This window comes from Oncorhynchus mykiss, chromosome 19, assembly GCF_057628025.1.
Source record: "Oncorhynchus mykiss isolate SJ-2025 chromosome 19, ASM5762802v1, whole genome shotgun sequence".
NCBI classification, from domain to species: Eukaryota; Metazoa; Chordata; class Actinopteri; order Salmoniformes; family Salmonidae; genus Oncorhynchus; species Oncorhynchus mykiss.
The window spans coordinates 49,926,277-49,942,987 of record NC_143040.1 but is presented as its reverse complement, the minus strand read 5'-3'; the positions used below and the strand labels follow the sequence as shown (position 1 = coordinate 49,942,987).

The following is a 16,711-nucleotide window of genomic DNA, read 5'->3' as shown; positions in this document are numbered from 1 at the left end:
GTGCCCCGTGCATTAACTCAATAATCGTATTGATCAGAGGTAGCGGGTAACTATATTTCACTGTGATTTTATTAAGACCTCGATAATCAACGCACGGGCGTAAACCGCCATCCTTTTTTTTCACAAAAAAGAAACTCGAAGAGACAGGTGAAATGGATGGCTGAATGAACCCCTGATGCAGGGATTCAGAGATATATGTCTCCATAGCCTCCGTCTCCGCTTGCGACAGGGGATACACGTGACTCTTGGGATATGCAGCGTCTACCAGGAGATCTATCGCACAATCCCCCAGTCGATGGGGTGGTAATTGAGTCGCCTTCTTTTTACAGAAGGCGAGAGCCAAATCGGCATATTCGGGGGGAATGCGCACGGTGGAGACCTGGTCTGGACTTTCCACCGTAGTAGCACCAACGGAAACCCCTAAACACCTACCTGAGCATTCTCGCGACCACCCTGTGAGAGCCCTCTGTGGCCAAGAAACAGTGGGGTTATGACAAACTAACCAGGGTAGGCCTAGCACCACAGAATACGCAGGAGAATCAATAAGGAAAAGACTAATCTTCTCCTTGTGACCCTCCTGCGTTATCATACACAAAGGTGCGGTTACCTCCCTGATAAACCCTGACCCTAATGGTCGACTATCTAAGGCATGAATAGGGAAAGGCATATCCACAGGAACAATAGGGATCCCTAAACTATGAGCTAGACTTTTATTAATGAAATTCCCAGCCGCACCCGAATCTACTAGCGCCTTATACTGGGAATGCAGTGAAAAGTCAGGAAAAGAGACAGAGACAAACATTAGTGCAGCAGAGGGCTCTGGATGAGAATGGTGCCTACTCACCTGGGGTGACGCCAGAATGCCCTGCCTGCCCTCTCTATTCCCAGAGGAACCAACCCGGCACCGACCAGCAGTGTGCTCTCTGCGACCTTGAATGGTGCTCGAGCGGGAACCCCCTCCGGTCTCCCTGCGCACCATCCCTCCCAATTCCATAGGTTCGGGAGAGAGGGTGCGGGAGGATGGAACAACCAGACCCCGATCTAGACGTCCACGAGTAGCCAGCATGTTGTCCAGCCTGATGGACATGTCCACCAGCTGGTCGAAGGTGAGGGTGGTGTCTCTACAGGCCAGCTCCCGACGGACGTCCTCGCGTAGACTACAACGGTAATGGTCGATCAGGGCCCTGTCGCTCCATCCAGCGCCGGCAGCCAAGGTCCTAAACTCCAAAGCAAAATCCTGTGCACTCCTCGTCTCCTGCCTCAGATGATAGAGAAGCTCACCCGCTGCTTTGCCTTCAGGTGGGTGATCGAATACTATCCGGAATTGGCGGGTGAACTCCTCAAAATGGTCCAGCGCCGCATCCTCCCTACTACACACAGCGCTGGCCCATTCCAGGGCTTTCCCGGTGAGGCATGAGACGAGGGCGTAACTCTTCTCACGGTCAGATGGTACTGGGGAGGCCGTGGCTAGATACAAGTTCAGTTTAAGGAGGAAACCCTGGCAGCCGGCAGTATCTCCGTTGTATCCCGTAGGTAGGGATAAATGGATCCTCGATTCCGGAGAGGAAAAATCGTTCACGGGAGATTCCGGTTGTGGTGGTGGTGGCGCTGGAGAAACTCCCTGTCTCTCCCAGCGATCCATTTTCATGGCAATGTGATCCATGACGGAGCTGATAACGTCAAGCTCCCTAGCTTGTTCCTGAACGCGTTCCTCCAGCTCCATGGGCATAGTGTCCTCTCCTGCTGACTTCATATATTTGGTCAGAGATTCTGTCATGCGTAGATGTAATAGGTGGCAGGGAAGTCAGGCGCAGGAGAGACAAATTGAGTGTAAAATGGAGTCTTTTAATAAAGTCCACGGAGTATGCTCCATAACACTAAATGTACATAAACATGGGTACAAGGACCCGACGCACACCTATACAACAATCACACTACACTGACAATAAAACAATCTCTGACAAAGACATGAGGGGAAACAGAGGGTTAAATACACAACAGGTAATGAATGGGATTGAAAACAGGTGTATGGGAAGACAAGACAAAACCAATGGAAAATGAAAAAAGGATCAATGATGGCTAGAAGACCGGTGACGTCGAACGCCGAGCACCGCCCGAACAAGGAGAGGCAACGACTTCGGCAGCAGTCGTGACAGGGGGGCTTCTAAACTGGTCTTCTTTCAGGTGTGTGGGGTCTGGACTTTGTGAGTGATGGCTGCCATGCTAGGTTGGTGTTCGGGGGGGGGCTGGGGGGGCAGACAGAGCGGAGGTCGTTAGCAGGCCCACCAATGTGCCTGAGCCTTGTGCACCCAGGGCCCAGAGGGGGATGTTCCTAATAAGGTCACTGCTTGATCCCCCACTGCTTTCCCCCTCATATTTTTTCCTCCTCTCTCCATTCTCCCCCCACCCACCCACTCGCTCTCTCTCTCCATTCCACGCTCTCATTGTCCCTTCTCCCGCCATCTCTCTCTCCATTCCACGCTCTCATTGTCCCTTCTCCCGCCATCTCTCTCTCTCCATTCCACGCTCTCATTGTCCCTTCTCCCGCCATCTCTCTCTCTCCATTCCACGCTCTCATTGTCCCTTCTCCCGCCATCTCTCTCTCTCCATTCCACGCTCTCATTGTCCCTTCTCCCGCCATCTCTCTCTCTCCATTCCACGCTCTCATTGTCCCTTCTCCCGCCATCTCTCTCTCTCCATTCCACGCTCTCATTGTCCCTTCTCCCGCCATCTCTCTCTCTCCATTCCACGCTCTCATTGTCCCTTCTCCCGCCATCTCTCTCTCTCCATTCCACGCTCTCATTGTCCCTTCTCCCGCCATCTCTCTCTCTCCATTCCACGCTCTCATTGTCCCTTCTCCCGCCATCTCTCTCTCTGCAGAGTTTTTGTATTCGCGTCATTATCACCTTAAATTGACCACGCCGGGAAGTACTGTGTGTTAGCTTTGCGTCATGTTGTGCTTCATAAACCCAAAGGCTTTTAGCTGGACTGCAGGACGTTTTCAGCGACTGAGAATCATCAATCCTGGTTTGGCTCGTTCCATATTTCCCCTGAAAGAAAATAAGTGCTTCAGGGACACAACACGGCCTCTTATTCTCTCAGCTAGTGTTTTGCTTCCACACTAATATTTCTGTGAAACAAAATGCGGTTTAACGCGTAATATATGTGATACTTGTCAGGTAGGCTTTTAACTCCCATAGTTATAAAAGTATTTTGATGTAGGTTACCTCATTGAGACAAGGAACACCATGTTACCAGCATGCTTTAATAATACCACATATACATGAGACCCCCCGAATGGAAGCCAGGTGGTCTGACGGTGGAGAGTTGTCCTCTCGAACCCTAACGTTTCTGTTAGGAGCTCTTCTTGATGGCCGTGGGCCTCAGAGGTGCCAAGCTGCACATGTTATGTTGGCATAGTTGCTCTCACAGCATGGAATGCACCAGTGGAAAAGATTGCTCTTTCTTCTTTTCTCTTTTCCTGGCAAAGCATCAACTTAGAGGGTAGGCGTGTAGAGCGAGCAAGCTCTCCATCTATCTTCTGCTAGTGTAGGTATCATCTCAACATCGTCATGTTGTGCGATGAGAGGCTGATGGTGTTCAAGATTAGGCCAAGCTTTAGTGTAGCACACAGGACAATGGCCAGATGAGCATTGGGCTGGTGGGGGCACTGGGAACCGGCCACGGCGTAGGTAGTACAGCACTGCAATAAAGTCGGTAGTTAAGCTTTTTAATCTTGCTCCTCGGGGCTAGCAGCAGCGACGTAGTGCTGTTCCTGGAGAGAGAGGGGGGGAGAGAAAAGGCTCATTGTTCGCACTGTTGTACATGCCAGCGGCACAAGCTCTTGATTAGCTCTCACTGTGCGGGACAGTTTGTCTGCACCGCTGGAATTATGGGATTTAGTTGAGGGCTGATTGAGGGCTGTAATGGGACCATTCTGTGCATTGGCCTGTTTAATTGTTTTCAGCCTGTTCCCTGTTCAGAGTTCTCCAGACAGTTTGTCTGGTAGTTTGAAACATCATGATCAAAACTTCCGCGTTTTGTTTGCGGTCGCTCATCACCAACATAATTTGTCTTATTGACGCCCCTGTTCATTCAGTACATTTTATCTTGACACCCTTTTATTTTGTTCAGTACGTTTATTCACTCATTTAGTCAATCTCTATCCCTGTCACTCTCCCTGTGTCTGCAGGACAATGTGTTGAACGTTATCAACCAGATCATGGATGAATGTATCCCTGGCGACAGAGCCAACAGAGACTTCTGTGTCAAGTTCCCAGAGGAGATTCGCCATGACAACCTGGCTGGACAGCTGTGGTTTGGAGCTGAGGTACTGTACTGTATCCCCTCCAGTATCATGTCACATCACATTAACAATACGTACTCTGCATGAATGTTAGTCTGCTTGACACTATAGGCATTCATCATTTACAGTCATGTTTCCTATCTGTTTTCACAATGTAATGGTCAGCTGGATCATTGTATAACTCATTATTCCTTGTGTTAGCCACTTGTGCATAGACAAGTTTGTCTTGAAGAAAAAGATACAATATTTGAATGAGACTACCCTGGATCAAGAAGGGTTAAATAACACGTCATTCCCTTCTCTCTCTCATCTTTACGTGTAGTGTCTGGCTGCAGGCTCCATCATCATGAACAGGGAGATAGAGAGCATGGCCATGAGGCCTCTAGCCAAGGACCTGACCCATAGTCTGGAGGAGGTCCGTAACATCACGCGAGACCAGGCCCTCCGAGACCTCAACTTCTACACAGACCGCATGAGGGACACGCTGCGCCACTTCGACAGCCTCTTTGCTGAGTTTGAGCTCAGGTAGGTAGCGACAGGACATCAGCATCTTACACTATTGGACATCATCAACATATTTGACTATGCATTTGGATGTATTTTTACATGATTCTCTGTCAGCTATGTATCAGCCATGGTGCCTGTGAAGTCTCCCAGAGAATACTATGTTCAGCAGGATGTGATTGTGCTCTTCTGTGAGACTGTGGAGAGGTGAGTTGTATGGGGGGGGGGGGGGAGACGAACCATGTCACAGGGAATAGCAATGGGAGTGTGAAGGCTAGGTTTGAGTTTTTAGGTTTGTAACGTTAGAGTTGGTACTCAGATGACAGTCGAGTGGTTTAGCGAGTTTCAGACATGGTACTCCATGCATGCAGGGTTTCTAAAAAATGTCAAGTGGTTGTCCAATATTATTTCACAGCCTCACGTCTTTGTTGTGTTTATCTTAGGGCGCTCAAGCTGGGCTATCTCAGCCAAGATATGATCGATGACTATGAACCCGCTCTGATGTTTACAATCCCCAGACTAGCCATTGTGTGGTAAGTGTTGTTTTCTGTCTCCTCTTGTTCGTCTTCTAGAAGTCTCTGATACTAATAACATGTTGTAATCCCCCGGTCTCTCCCTCAGTGGTCTGGTGGTGTACGGTGAAGGTCCACTCAACCTGGATAGGAAACCAGGGGACATGTCTGAGCTCTTCCGGCCCTTCCGTACTTTACTGAAGAAAATCAGGTACTGTTAAGAGGATGCACGTATAGATTGTCCTCTGTGTTTAATCATAGGTAGAAAATAGCTCTGAACCATCACGACAATCTTGTGAACATAATTCAACTTTGCCAAACAGTCTAAAAATCATGGGCCAGTATCATCCTCATTGCGTGATTATTTTAGGCTGGGCGTTTAAGTATCTTATTAAGGTTGTGTTATTCCCATAGGGACCTGCTCCAGACCCTGTCAGAGGAGGAGTTGTTGACACTGGAGCGGAGCCTCTGTATCTCTCAGGACGGGTTCCCCCTAGTCCCCGAGCTTCCCCCTACCCCAGACCCCCTCTCATCCAGCAGCCCTACCGGTGACATCCCGGAGGAGCCGACTGAGAGCGAGCAGCAGGAGGTGCTGTCTCTGTGCATCTCCCACATCCAGGATGAGGACAGGCAGTGGGAGGAGGTGGAGAGGGGGGGAGAGGAGGAGCGGGGTGGTCTGTGTGAGGAGGCGGAGGAGGCGGACCAGGCCTGCTCCATGCAATATGATGAGGAGGAGATTGAACAGCTCAACATGATGGTGCACCGCGTGGGGGACGAGATGTTCACGCTGCTGTCCCCTCCCAGCCAGGGCCAGTCCCCAGCCCACTGCCCCAACAGAGGGGGCTCTATCTGTGGCTCTAGCACCGAGGCCTCCCCCATCCGGGTGCTGGTGGGCCAGGGCAGGACAGGTCTCTACCACGAGGAGGAGGACAGAGTCTTCTTCATGGAGGACCTGGATGCAGGAGGGGACCTTGTGACCAGCAGTCGTCTAACCTCGCCTTCTAACCTCGCCCCTCAGCCCTCTTCTCCTCAGCCCAGCAGGCCTGGCCCCCTTACCGACTCATCCAGGAATGGATGGCCCACTGAAGCCCAGTCAGATCTGTCCCAGCAGCCCCACAGCCAGCCCTCACAGTGCCCCAGCACCAAGCGACCCGGTCCTAGCCCTGGCCGGGAGCCCCTGCCCTACACTAACGGCTGGGAGGTGGGCCTGGAGGGGGTGGAAACTGCTGAGGTCATCGCACACCGCATGGGAGGGATGAAGCTATCGGCCACCGTCATTTTCAACCCCCACTCCCCCAGCCTGACTGAGATGGCTGTGGACAAGCTGCTCTTGCCCCGACCCCTCTCCTCCTCAGAGACAGAGCCATGCGCCCCCCTGGTGGCCACAAACTGCCTGCTCAACTCCTGTGTCTGCTGCGGCAGCTGTGAGGTCGGCCATGATGACACCCTCACTATGGACACCACAGGGCTGGGAATGGGTCTGGGGTTGGACCAACACTGCAAGCCCCACAGCTCTGTCATCCAGTCCTCTGCCTGCCGCCTAGCTTCCTCAGGACACAACCTACATGGGAAAGGGGACTCTCCCCCCTCTCGCTGCTCCTCAGAGCCAGCTCCAGGGGTGGAGGAAGGGGACCAGCACTGTGACAAGTGCCTGGTGGTGGTGGCCCCGGGGCCTCAGCAGTGCCTGGGCCAGAACAGGAGCCCCATTGGGGTAAGGGGAACCCCAGAACCTTGTTCCCACCAGTGCAGGACAGTGAGGAGGCCTCAGGCCAGCGGGGGAAGGGACAGGACGGGGACCAGAGAGGCAGACAGTGAGTCCAAGGAAGAGATCAAGAAGAACACTAGGTATGAATATACAGAGCATTTGGAAAGTATTCAGACCCCTTGACTTTTTCCACATTTTGTTACGTTACAGCCTTATTCTAAAATGGATGAAATTGTTTTTCCCCCTCAATCTATACACAATACCCCATAATGACAAAGAAAAAAACAGGTTTTTAGACTTAAATATCACATTTGTACCTTTGGCAGCGATTACAGCCTCAAGTCTTCATGGGTAAAATGCTACCATCTTGGCACACCTGTATTTGGGGAGTTTCTACCATTCTTCTCTGCAGATCCTCTCAAGCTGTCAGGTTGGATGGGGAGCATCGCAGCACAGCTATTTTCAGCTCTCTCCAGAGATGTTAGATTCCGGGCTCTGGCTGGGCCACTCAAGGACATTCAGAGACTTGTCCCGAAGCCACTCGTGCGTTGTCTTGGCTGTGTGCTTAAGGTCATTGTCCTGTTGGAAGGTGAACCTTAGCCCCAGCCTGAGGTCCTGAGCGCTCTTGAGCAGGTTTTCATCAATTATCTCTCCTGTACTTTGCTCTGTTCATCTTTTCCTCGATCCTGACTAGTCTCCCAGTCTCTGCCACTGAGAAACCCACAGCATGATGCTGCCATCACGATGTTTCACCGTAGGGACTGTGCCAGGTTTCCTCCAGACGTGACGCTTGGCATTCAGGCCAAAGAGTTTAATCTTGGTTTCATCAGACCAGAGAATCTTGTTTCTCATGAGTGTGCAAAGCTGTCATCAAGGCAAAGGGTGGCTACTTTGAAGTATCTAAAATATATTTTGATTTGTTTAACACTTTTTTTGGTTACTACATGATTCCATATGTGTTATTTCATTGTTTTGTCTTCACTGTTATTCTACAATGTAGAAAACAGTACAAAGAAAGACAGACCCTGGAATGAGTAGGTGTGTCAACTTTGGCTGGAATTGTATGTGAAGAAGCTATTTATTTGTATTACTTTTAATACATTTGCAAAATGTTTACATCTGTTTTTGCTTTGTCATTATGGTGTATTATATGTAGATTGATAAGGGGGGGGGGGGGGGCAATTGAATCAATTTTAGAATAAGGCTGTAACATAACAAAATGTGGACAAAGTCAAGGGGTCTGAATCCTTTCAGAATGCACTGTGCTATATATGTGGTGTTTGGGTGATGTGTTATTAGGGCTCCGTTTCATATCAGGTAGGCTTCAACAACAGTCATTTACCTTAGTAATTTATCTCTTTTGAAAGAACTTCCTTCACGTCTGGTCTCTGGCTAATTTAGTCCACATCTTGTCATCCAGTTTTATGTTCTGTTTACTATTTGCACTTTGCTTTATGCTACTCTTGTAGCGTAACATTCACAGATCCTATTTTATATTGCCCATCTGTTATCAGTTTATTTTTGATTTAATTATTTAGCTTTTCCTCTTTTTTTGTTATTCCCAGTTTTTTTCAGGACTCTCCTCTCAGCTCAGTCTCCAGTAGTGACTGTGAGAGTGTGTCTGTCACCACTTGTAGTCTGTCCAGCAGTGCTTACACAGCCAGGTAACCGCTGACCCATTTGTGAGCGGCTGTATCTGTAGTGTGTGTGTGTGTGTGTGTGTTTCTGTTTCATACATCCCTATGTTACAGCTTATGGTCATAAATCTTTCCCATCAACATCTCTATTTCACCCATTACTCACTTTGAGATTGAAATCAAACACAACCCCTATTGTATAATGCATATTCATTACAGTACACAATATGCTGGTGAGCAGTGTTGTGTGTTGATAAGAATTACAATGAATGTGACTGTCCCGCCCCTGCCCCTCTCTCCATTCTGTCTCCATCTCCCTTCACTGTATGTCTCCATCTCTCTCTCTCTCTCTCTCTCTCTCTCTCTCTCTCTGCATGTGCGCTCCCCCTGTCTGCTCCAGCCCTGTCAGCAGTCTGACCACGAGCTCGGGGACGTCAGAGGATCTGGACCATCGTGAAATCCAGGTGGCCCTGCAGGCTGCTAAGATGGCCGCCAGGAACAAGATCCGCTCGCGCTTCCACAGCAGCAGTGACCTCATCCACCGCCTCTTCGTCTGCATATCGGGTATGTCTCTTAATCAATCAATCAAATGTATTTATAGAGCCCTTTTTTACAACAGCAGTTGTCACAAAGTGCTTGTACAGTAACCGAGCCTAAAACCCCAGAGAGCGAGTAATGCAGATGTAGTGGCACGGTGGCTCGGAAAAACTCCCTACAAAGTCAAGAATCTAGGAAACAACCAAGATGGTAACCAGGCTTGCTCTTCTGGCTGTGCCCGGTGGAGATTATAAGAGTACGTGACCGGTAAGGCCAGGTCGTTCTTCAAGATGTTCATAGAAGACAGGTAGGGTCAAATAATAATCACAGTGGTTGTACAGAGTGCAAGAGGTCAGCACCTCGGGAGTTAATGTCAGTTGGCATTTCAGCTGAGTATTTAGAGGTCGAGACAGTATGTGTGTGGGGGGCCAGGACAGGCAGGAGTCATCAGGACAGGTAGTCCTGAGGCATGGTCCTAGGCCTCAGGTTCTCTGGGGGGATTAGAGCAAACATATCTAAGAACCCACAGGACACCAGATAAGACAGGAGAATTACACCATATATAACAGACGGACTCTAGTCCCCCGGCACAAAGACTATTGCAGCATAGATACAGGAGACAGACCTGGTGGGTCGGGGGACGTTACCAACGTTACCCCCGGACAAGGGTAACCCCCACCCACTTTGGCAAAGCACAGCCCCCACACCAGGCTACTAACATACTACCCTGAGACAAGGCCCAGTATAGCCCACAAAGATCTCCCCACCCGAGCCCGAGGATAGGAAGGATGGAAGAGCATGAGCAAGCCAGTGACTCGGCCCCGTTATAGGGTCAGAGGCAGAGAATCCCAGTGGAGTTAAGGGATCTGGCAAGGCAGCGACAGCAAGGGTGGTTCGTCACTCCAGTGCCTTGCCCATTCGCCTTCACTCTCCTGGGCCAGACTACACTCAATCATAGGACATACTGAAGAGATGAGTCTTCAGTAACGACTGAGGTTGAGACCAGCTGTTTGCTTAGAAGGAGCCTTGCGTTTTGTGACTAGTGTAAGGCAGAACCAAATCGGCGGAAGCCAGTGTAGGGAGGCTAGCACTGGGGTAATATGATATTTTGGGGGTTTCTAGACAAGATTCTATTAGCCGTATTTAGAGTAGAGGTTATGATTTTTCAGTACCGATACCGATTATTGGTTTAAATAATGCAAAACAAAGTGTTGAAGAAGAAAGTAAAAGTGCAATATGTGCCATGTAAGAAAGCTAACGTTTAAGTTCCTTGCTCAGAGCATGAGAACATATGAAAGCTGGTGGTTCCTTTTAACATGAGTCTTCAATATTCCCAGGTAAGAAGTTTTAGGTTGAGGTTATTAAAGGAATTATAGGACTATTTCTCTTTCTACCATTTGTATTTCATATACCTTTGACTATTGGATGTTCTTATAGGCACTTTACTATTGCCAGTGTAACAGTATAGCTTCCGTCCCTCTCCTCGCCCCTACCTGGGCTCGAACCAGGAACACATCGACAACAGACACACTCGAAGCATCGTTACCTATCGCTCCACAAAATCCACGGCCCTTGCAGAGCAAGGGGAACAACTACTCCAAGTCTCAGAGCGAGTGACGTTTGAAACGCTATTAGCGCGCACCTTGCTAACTAGCTATCCATTTCGGTTACACCAGCCTAATCTCGGGAGTTGATAGGCTTGAAGTCACAAACAGCTCAATGCTTGAAGCACTGCGAAGAGCTGCTGGCAAAGGCACGAAAGTGCTGTTTGAATGAATGCTTATGAGCCTGCTGCTGCCTACCACCGCTCAGCCAGACTGCTCTATCAAATATCACATTATAGACTTAATTATAACATAAAACACAGAAATACGAGCCTTAGGTCATTAATATGGTCAAATCCGGAAACTATCATTTCGAAAATAAAACGTTTATTTTTTCAGTGAAATACGGAACCGTTTTAAGTCTAAATATTCCTGTTACATTGCACAACCTTCACTGTCATGTCATAATTACGTAAAATTAGTTCGCAAAAAGCCAGGCGGCCCAAACTGCTGCATATACCCTGACTCTGTTGCACAGAACGCTAGAGAAGTGACACAATTTCCCTTGTTAAAAGAAATTCATGTTAGCAGGCAATATTAACTAAATATGCAGGTTTAAAATATATATACTTGTGTTTTGATTTTAAGAAAGGTGTTGAATGTTAATGGTTAGGCACACATTGGTGCAACAACAGTGCTTTTTTCGCGAATGCGCTTTTTAAATCACGTGTTTAGCGTAGTAGGCTATGATGCAATGATAAATTAACAGGCACCACATAAATTATATGCAACGCAGGACAAGCTAGATAAACTAGTAATATCATCAACCATGTGTAGTTAACTAGTGATTATGTTAAGATTGATTGTTTTTTATAAGATACATTTAATGCTAGCTAGCACCTTACCTTGGCTCCTTGCTGCACTCGCATAACAGGTAGTCAGCCTGCCACGCAGTCTCCTCGGAGTGCAATGTAATCGTCCATGATCGGTGTCCAAAAATGCAGATTTCCGATTGTTATGAAAACTTGAAATCGGCTATTCCGGTTAATCGGTCGACCTCTAATTTAGAACTAGCTGAAGGTTATTTAGTGCCTTATCCAGGTAGCCGGAGAGTAGAGCATTGCAGTAGTCTAATCTTGAAGTGACAAAAGCATTGATTAGCGTTTCTGCATCAAAGTTGGCCAAAAAAGTTTCCGAATTTTCAAATGTTACGAAGATGACATGCGAAGCTGGTCATTAAATCATTTTTATATGTTCATTGAAGTAGAGATCAGGGTCCAGAGTAACGCTGAGGTCCTTCAGTTTTATTTGAGACTGTACAACCCTCGAGATTCATTGTCAGGACTGACTGCAGATCTCTTTGTTTCTTGGGACCTAGAACTAGCATCTCTGTTTTGTCTGAGTTTAAAAGTAAAACATTTTCCTCTATTCACTTCCTCTTGTCTGAAACACACGCCTCCAGGGTAAGCAATTTTGGGATTGCACCATGTTACATCTAAACGTACAGCTTGTGTGTCGTCTGCATAACAGGGAAAATTGACATTGTGTTTCTGAATGACATCACCAAGAGGCTGCAAAACAATAGGGATCCAAGAACAGATAGTGGTCTCTCGCTCCAAGGGTATAGCTGTAGTTTGATGGGGTATATCAGTCTATGTTGCTCATGTTTGTTTATTTTGTTATTAATACTTTGACTCCAAAATAAAATTTAAGTGTACTTTTATTACTTTACTGATCTGTACTCCAAACACCCTCCAACGGCTTTACACTGTATTCCACAATGCACTAGCCTACTTGGCTTTTCTCTTTTCTCATATGCACCACAGTTGCACCCGGTATCCTGTATGAATTAATGGACTTATTTATTCACCATCACGGTGTAGGGCGTTCAATGTATTACATGGAAGAATAGCAGGTCTATTTTGCTCCAGAGCAGTAGATCATTGTTCCCTTGACACTAGCCTAGCGTCTAAGTAACGTTAGTTAGCTAGCTATCAAGCTAGCCAGGTTTTCTTAGCAGCTTGTACACACCCCACAGCCCATTCAGCTAGGATTACGGATTGTCCCGGTAGTGACTGTTTTGAATCTCTGCTGTTTCCGTCTGCCTTGCGACCTGCCCTGTCTGGAACTGAGAGGAGTAACAAAGTAGCCCACATTACTACCATGACAAAGACCAAAGCCGGTGGGAGTACCGTTGAGGACAAAAATTGTTCTACAAGCAAATTTTACAACAAAAAGAGAACTTGAAGCCATTTTGTCCAAATACTGGTGGAGTCAGTCCATTCTTTTATTAGTTATCTGACCAGAGAGGTCCAGGACCTGAAGAACAGTTAGCAGTTCTCCCAGTGTCAGCTCGATGAGTTTAAAGAAGAGAACGGCAAGATGACCGCAATCTGTAAGTCATTGAGAGAGGACATCAGTTGTGTATGTGAATCCATGATAACAATGACGGAGAAATCTGATTTATCTTGAGGGAGAATCAAGTCGGAACAATATTGTTGGGGATGAAATTGCAAAATCTCCACACAAGACCTGGACGGCGTTTGAGGACAACGAGGACTATCCTGAAGCAGTGCGCCAGAAGAGGAAATAACTTATTCCAGCCATGAAAGCTGCCAAAGTGCGTGGGGACATTACTTACATCCACTGTGACAGTCTTATTGTCCACCCTCCCTCCCAAAAGCCTGGAAGGGATGAGAGCCAAGCATGTTGTTTCGTAGCTTCAACCCCCCAGCACACACACAATTACACACACAAACTGATTGATTGAATGCTGTTTTTATTTTTTGCTTTGTTTGTTCTTTTCCATTTTTATTTCAATTTCTGATTAAACTACCCAGGAAAGGGCTAAAAATGGTCCACCACCCAAAGGACATCCAGCCAACTTGACACAACTGTTCGAAGCATTGGAATCAACATGGGTCAGCATCCCTGTGGAGTGCTTTCGACACCTTGTAGAGTCCATGCCCCGACGATTTGAGGCTGTTCTGAGGGCAAAAGGAGGTGCAAATCAAAATTAGGAAGGTATTCCTAACGTTTTGTAATAAGGTTCATGAAATTATTAATTTGATAACATCAGATAACATTCATATATTAGCCACTTCTGAGACTCACTTAGATAATTCCTTGCATGATACAGCAGTAGCAATTCAAGGATATAATATCTACAGAAGAGACAGGAATGCCTATGGGGGAGGTGTTGCTGTATATATTCAGAGCCATATCCCTGTAATGCTTAGACAAGATCTCATGTCAAGTGTTATTAAAGCGTTATGGTTTCAGGTTCACCAGTCTCATTGAAGCCTATTATTTTACAATGTTGCTATAGGCCACCAAGTGCTAACAGTCAGTACCTAGATAATGTCTGTGTGTACAATCCTTAATAGTGTATATGATGTAAACAGAGAGGTCTACTTTCTTGGGGACCTGAATATTGACTGGTTTTCATCAAGATCGCCGCTCATCATGCTGGCCGCTCAAGATTTCTAATCTGGTTCAGGTTATTAATCAACCTATCAGGGTGTTTACAAATGCTACTTGAGTTATATCATCCACATGTATTGATCATATTTGTATTAATACTGTAGAACTTTGTTCTAAAGCTGTATCCGTTCCCAGTGGATGCAGGGATCATAATGTAGTGGTTGTATCCAGGAAAGCCCAGGTTCTGGAAAGCTGGGCCTAAAATACTGTGTAAGAGATCATAGCTAAATATTTAGCTATGTGGATTATGAACTCAGCAAAAAATGAAACATCCCCTTTTCAGGAAGATAATTCGTAAAAATCCAACTTCACAGATCTTCATTGTTCATTGTTTCCCATGCTTGTTCAATTAACCATAAACAATTCATGAACATGCACCTGTGGAACGGTCTTTAAGACACTAACAGCTTACAGACTTTAGGCAATTAAGGTCACAGTTATGAAAACATAGGACACTAAAAGAGGCCTTTCTACTGACTCTAGACAAACACCAAAAGAAAGATGCCCAGGGTCCCTGCTCATCTGCGTGAACGTGCCTTAGGCATGCTGCAAGGAGGCATGAGGACTGCAGATGTGGCCAGGGCAATAAATTGCAATGTCCTTACTGTGAGATGCCTAAGACAGAGCTACAGGGAGACGGGACGTCCTCGCAGTGGCAGACCACGTGTAACAACACCTGCACAGGATCGTTACATCTGAACATCACACCCGTGGGACAGGTACAGGATGACAACTGCCCGAGTTACACCAGGAACGCACAATCCCTCCATCAGTGCTCTACACCTGCATTGCTTGCTGTTTGGGGTCTTAGGCTGGGTTTCTGTACAGCACTTTGAGATATCAGCTGATGTACGAAGGGCTATATAAATACATTTGATTTGATTTGCTCAGACTGTCTGCAATAGGCTGAGAGAGGCTGGATTGAGGGCTTGTTGGCCTGTTGAAAGGCAGGTCCTCACCAGACATCACCGGCAACAACGTCGCCTATGGGCACAAACCCACAGTCGCTGGACCAGACAGGACTGGCAAAAAGTGCTCTTCACTGACGAGTCGCGGTTTTGTCTCACCAGGGGTGATGGTCGGATTCACGTTTATGTTCGAAGGAATGAGCGTTACACTGAGTCCTGTACTCTGGAGCGGGATCGATCTGGAGGTGGAGGGTCACAGCATCATCGAACTGAGCTTGTTGTCATTGCAGGCAATCTCAACTCTGTGCATTACAGGGAAGACCTCCTCCTCCCTCATGTGGTACCTTTCCTGCAGGCTCATCCAGACATGACCCTCCAGCATGACAATGCCGCCAGCCATACTGCTCGTTCTGTGCGTGATTTCCTGCAAGACAGGAATGTCAGTGTTCTGCCATGGCCAGCAAAGAGCCCGGATCTCAATCCCATTGAGCACGTCTGGGACCTGTTGGATCGGAGGGTGAACTTGCAGGTGCCTTGGTGTAAGAGTGGGGTAACATCTCAAAGCAAGAACTATCAAATCTGGTGCAGTCCATGAGGAGGAGATGAAACTGCAGTACTTAATGCAGCTTGTGGCCACACCAGATACTGACTTACTTTTGATTTGCACCCCCCCCCCCCCCCCCTTTGTTCAGGGACACATTATTCCATTTCTGTTAGTCACATGTCTGTGGAACTTGTTCAGTTTATGTCTCAGTTGTTGAATCTTATGTTCATACAAATATTTACACATGTTAAGTTTGCTGAAAATAAACGCAGTTTTTTTGCTGAGTTTATACACTGCTCAAAAAAATAAAGGGAACACTAAAATAACACATCCTAGATCTGAATGAATGAAATATTCTAAATACTTTTTTCTTTACATAGTTGAATGTGCTGACAACAAAATCACACAAAAATGATCAATGGAAATCAAATTATCAACCCATGGAGGTCTGGATTTGGAGTCACACTCAAAATTAAAGTGGAAAACCACACTACAGGCTGATCCAACTTTGATGTAATGTCCTTAAAACAAGTCAAAATGAGGCTCAGTAGTGTGTGTGGCCTCCACGTGCCTGTATGACCTCCCTACAATGCCTGGGCATGCTCCTGATGAGGTGGCGGATGGTCTCCTGAGGGATTTCCTCCCAGACCTGGACTAAAGCATTCGCCAACTCCTGGACAGTCTGTGTGCAACGTGGCGTTGGTGGATGGAGCGAGACATGATGTCCCAGATGTGCTCAATTGGATTCAGGTCTGGGGAACGGGCGGGCCCCTTGCAGGAACTGCTGACACACTCCAGCCACATGAGGTCTAGCATTGTCTTGCATTAGGAGGAACCCAGGGCCAACCGCACCAGCATATGGGGTCTGAGGATCTCATCTCGGTACCTAATGGCAGTCAGGCTACCTCTGGCGAGCACATGGAGGGCTGTGCGGCCCCCCAAAGAAATGCCACCCCACACCATGACTGACCCACCGCCAAACCGGTCATGCTGGAGGATGTTGCAGGCAGCAGAACGTTCTGCACGGCGTC

The 16,711-nt window shown here is 47.4% G+C and overlaps 1 protein-coding gene across 2 annotated transcripts in view; it reads left to right on the top strand.

The window, feature by feature from the left end:
• LOC110498351 (lateral signaling target protein 2 homolog) overlaps nucleotides 1-16,711 on the top strand; it is a 67,912-nt gene that overhangs the window by 43,553 nt on the left and 7,648 nt on the right. The window contains exons 3-10 of one of the 2 annotated variants that reach the window (XM_036954812.2): nucleotides 4,193-4,330; nucleotides 4,629-4,831; nucleotides 4,928-5,017; nucleotides 5,254-5,343; nucleotides 5,432-5,533; nucleotides 5,737-7,167; nucleotides 8,593-8,691; nucleotides 9,065-9,228. In XM_036954812.2, the coding sequence (XP_036810707.2) occupies nucleotides 4,193-4,330; nucleotides 4,629-4,831; nucleotides 4,928-5,017; nucleotides 5,254-5,343; nucleotides 5,432-5,533; nucleotides 5,737-7,167; nucleotides 8,593-8,691; nucleotides 9,065-9,228 (2,317 nt within the window). The remainder of the gene's footprint in view (nucleotides 1-4,192; nucleotides 4,331-4,628; nucleotides 4,832-4,927; nucleotides 5,018-5,253; nucleotides 5,344-5,431; nucleotides 5,534-5,736; nucleotides 7,168-8,592; nucleotides 8,692-9,064; nucleotides 9,229-16,711) is intronic. The other variant, XM_036954814.2, reaches the window with a different exon arrangement.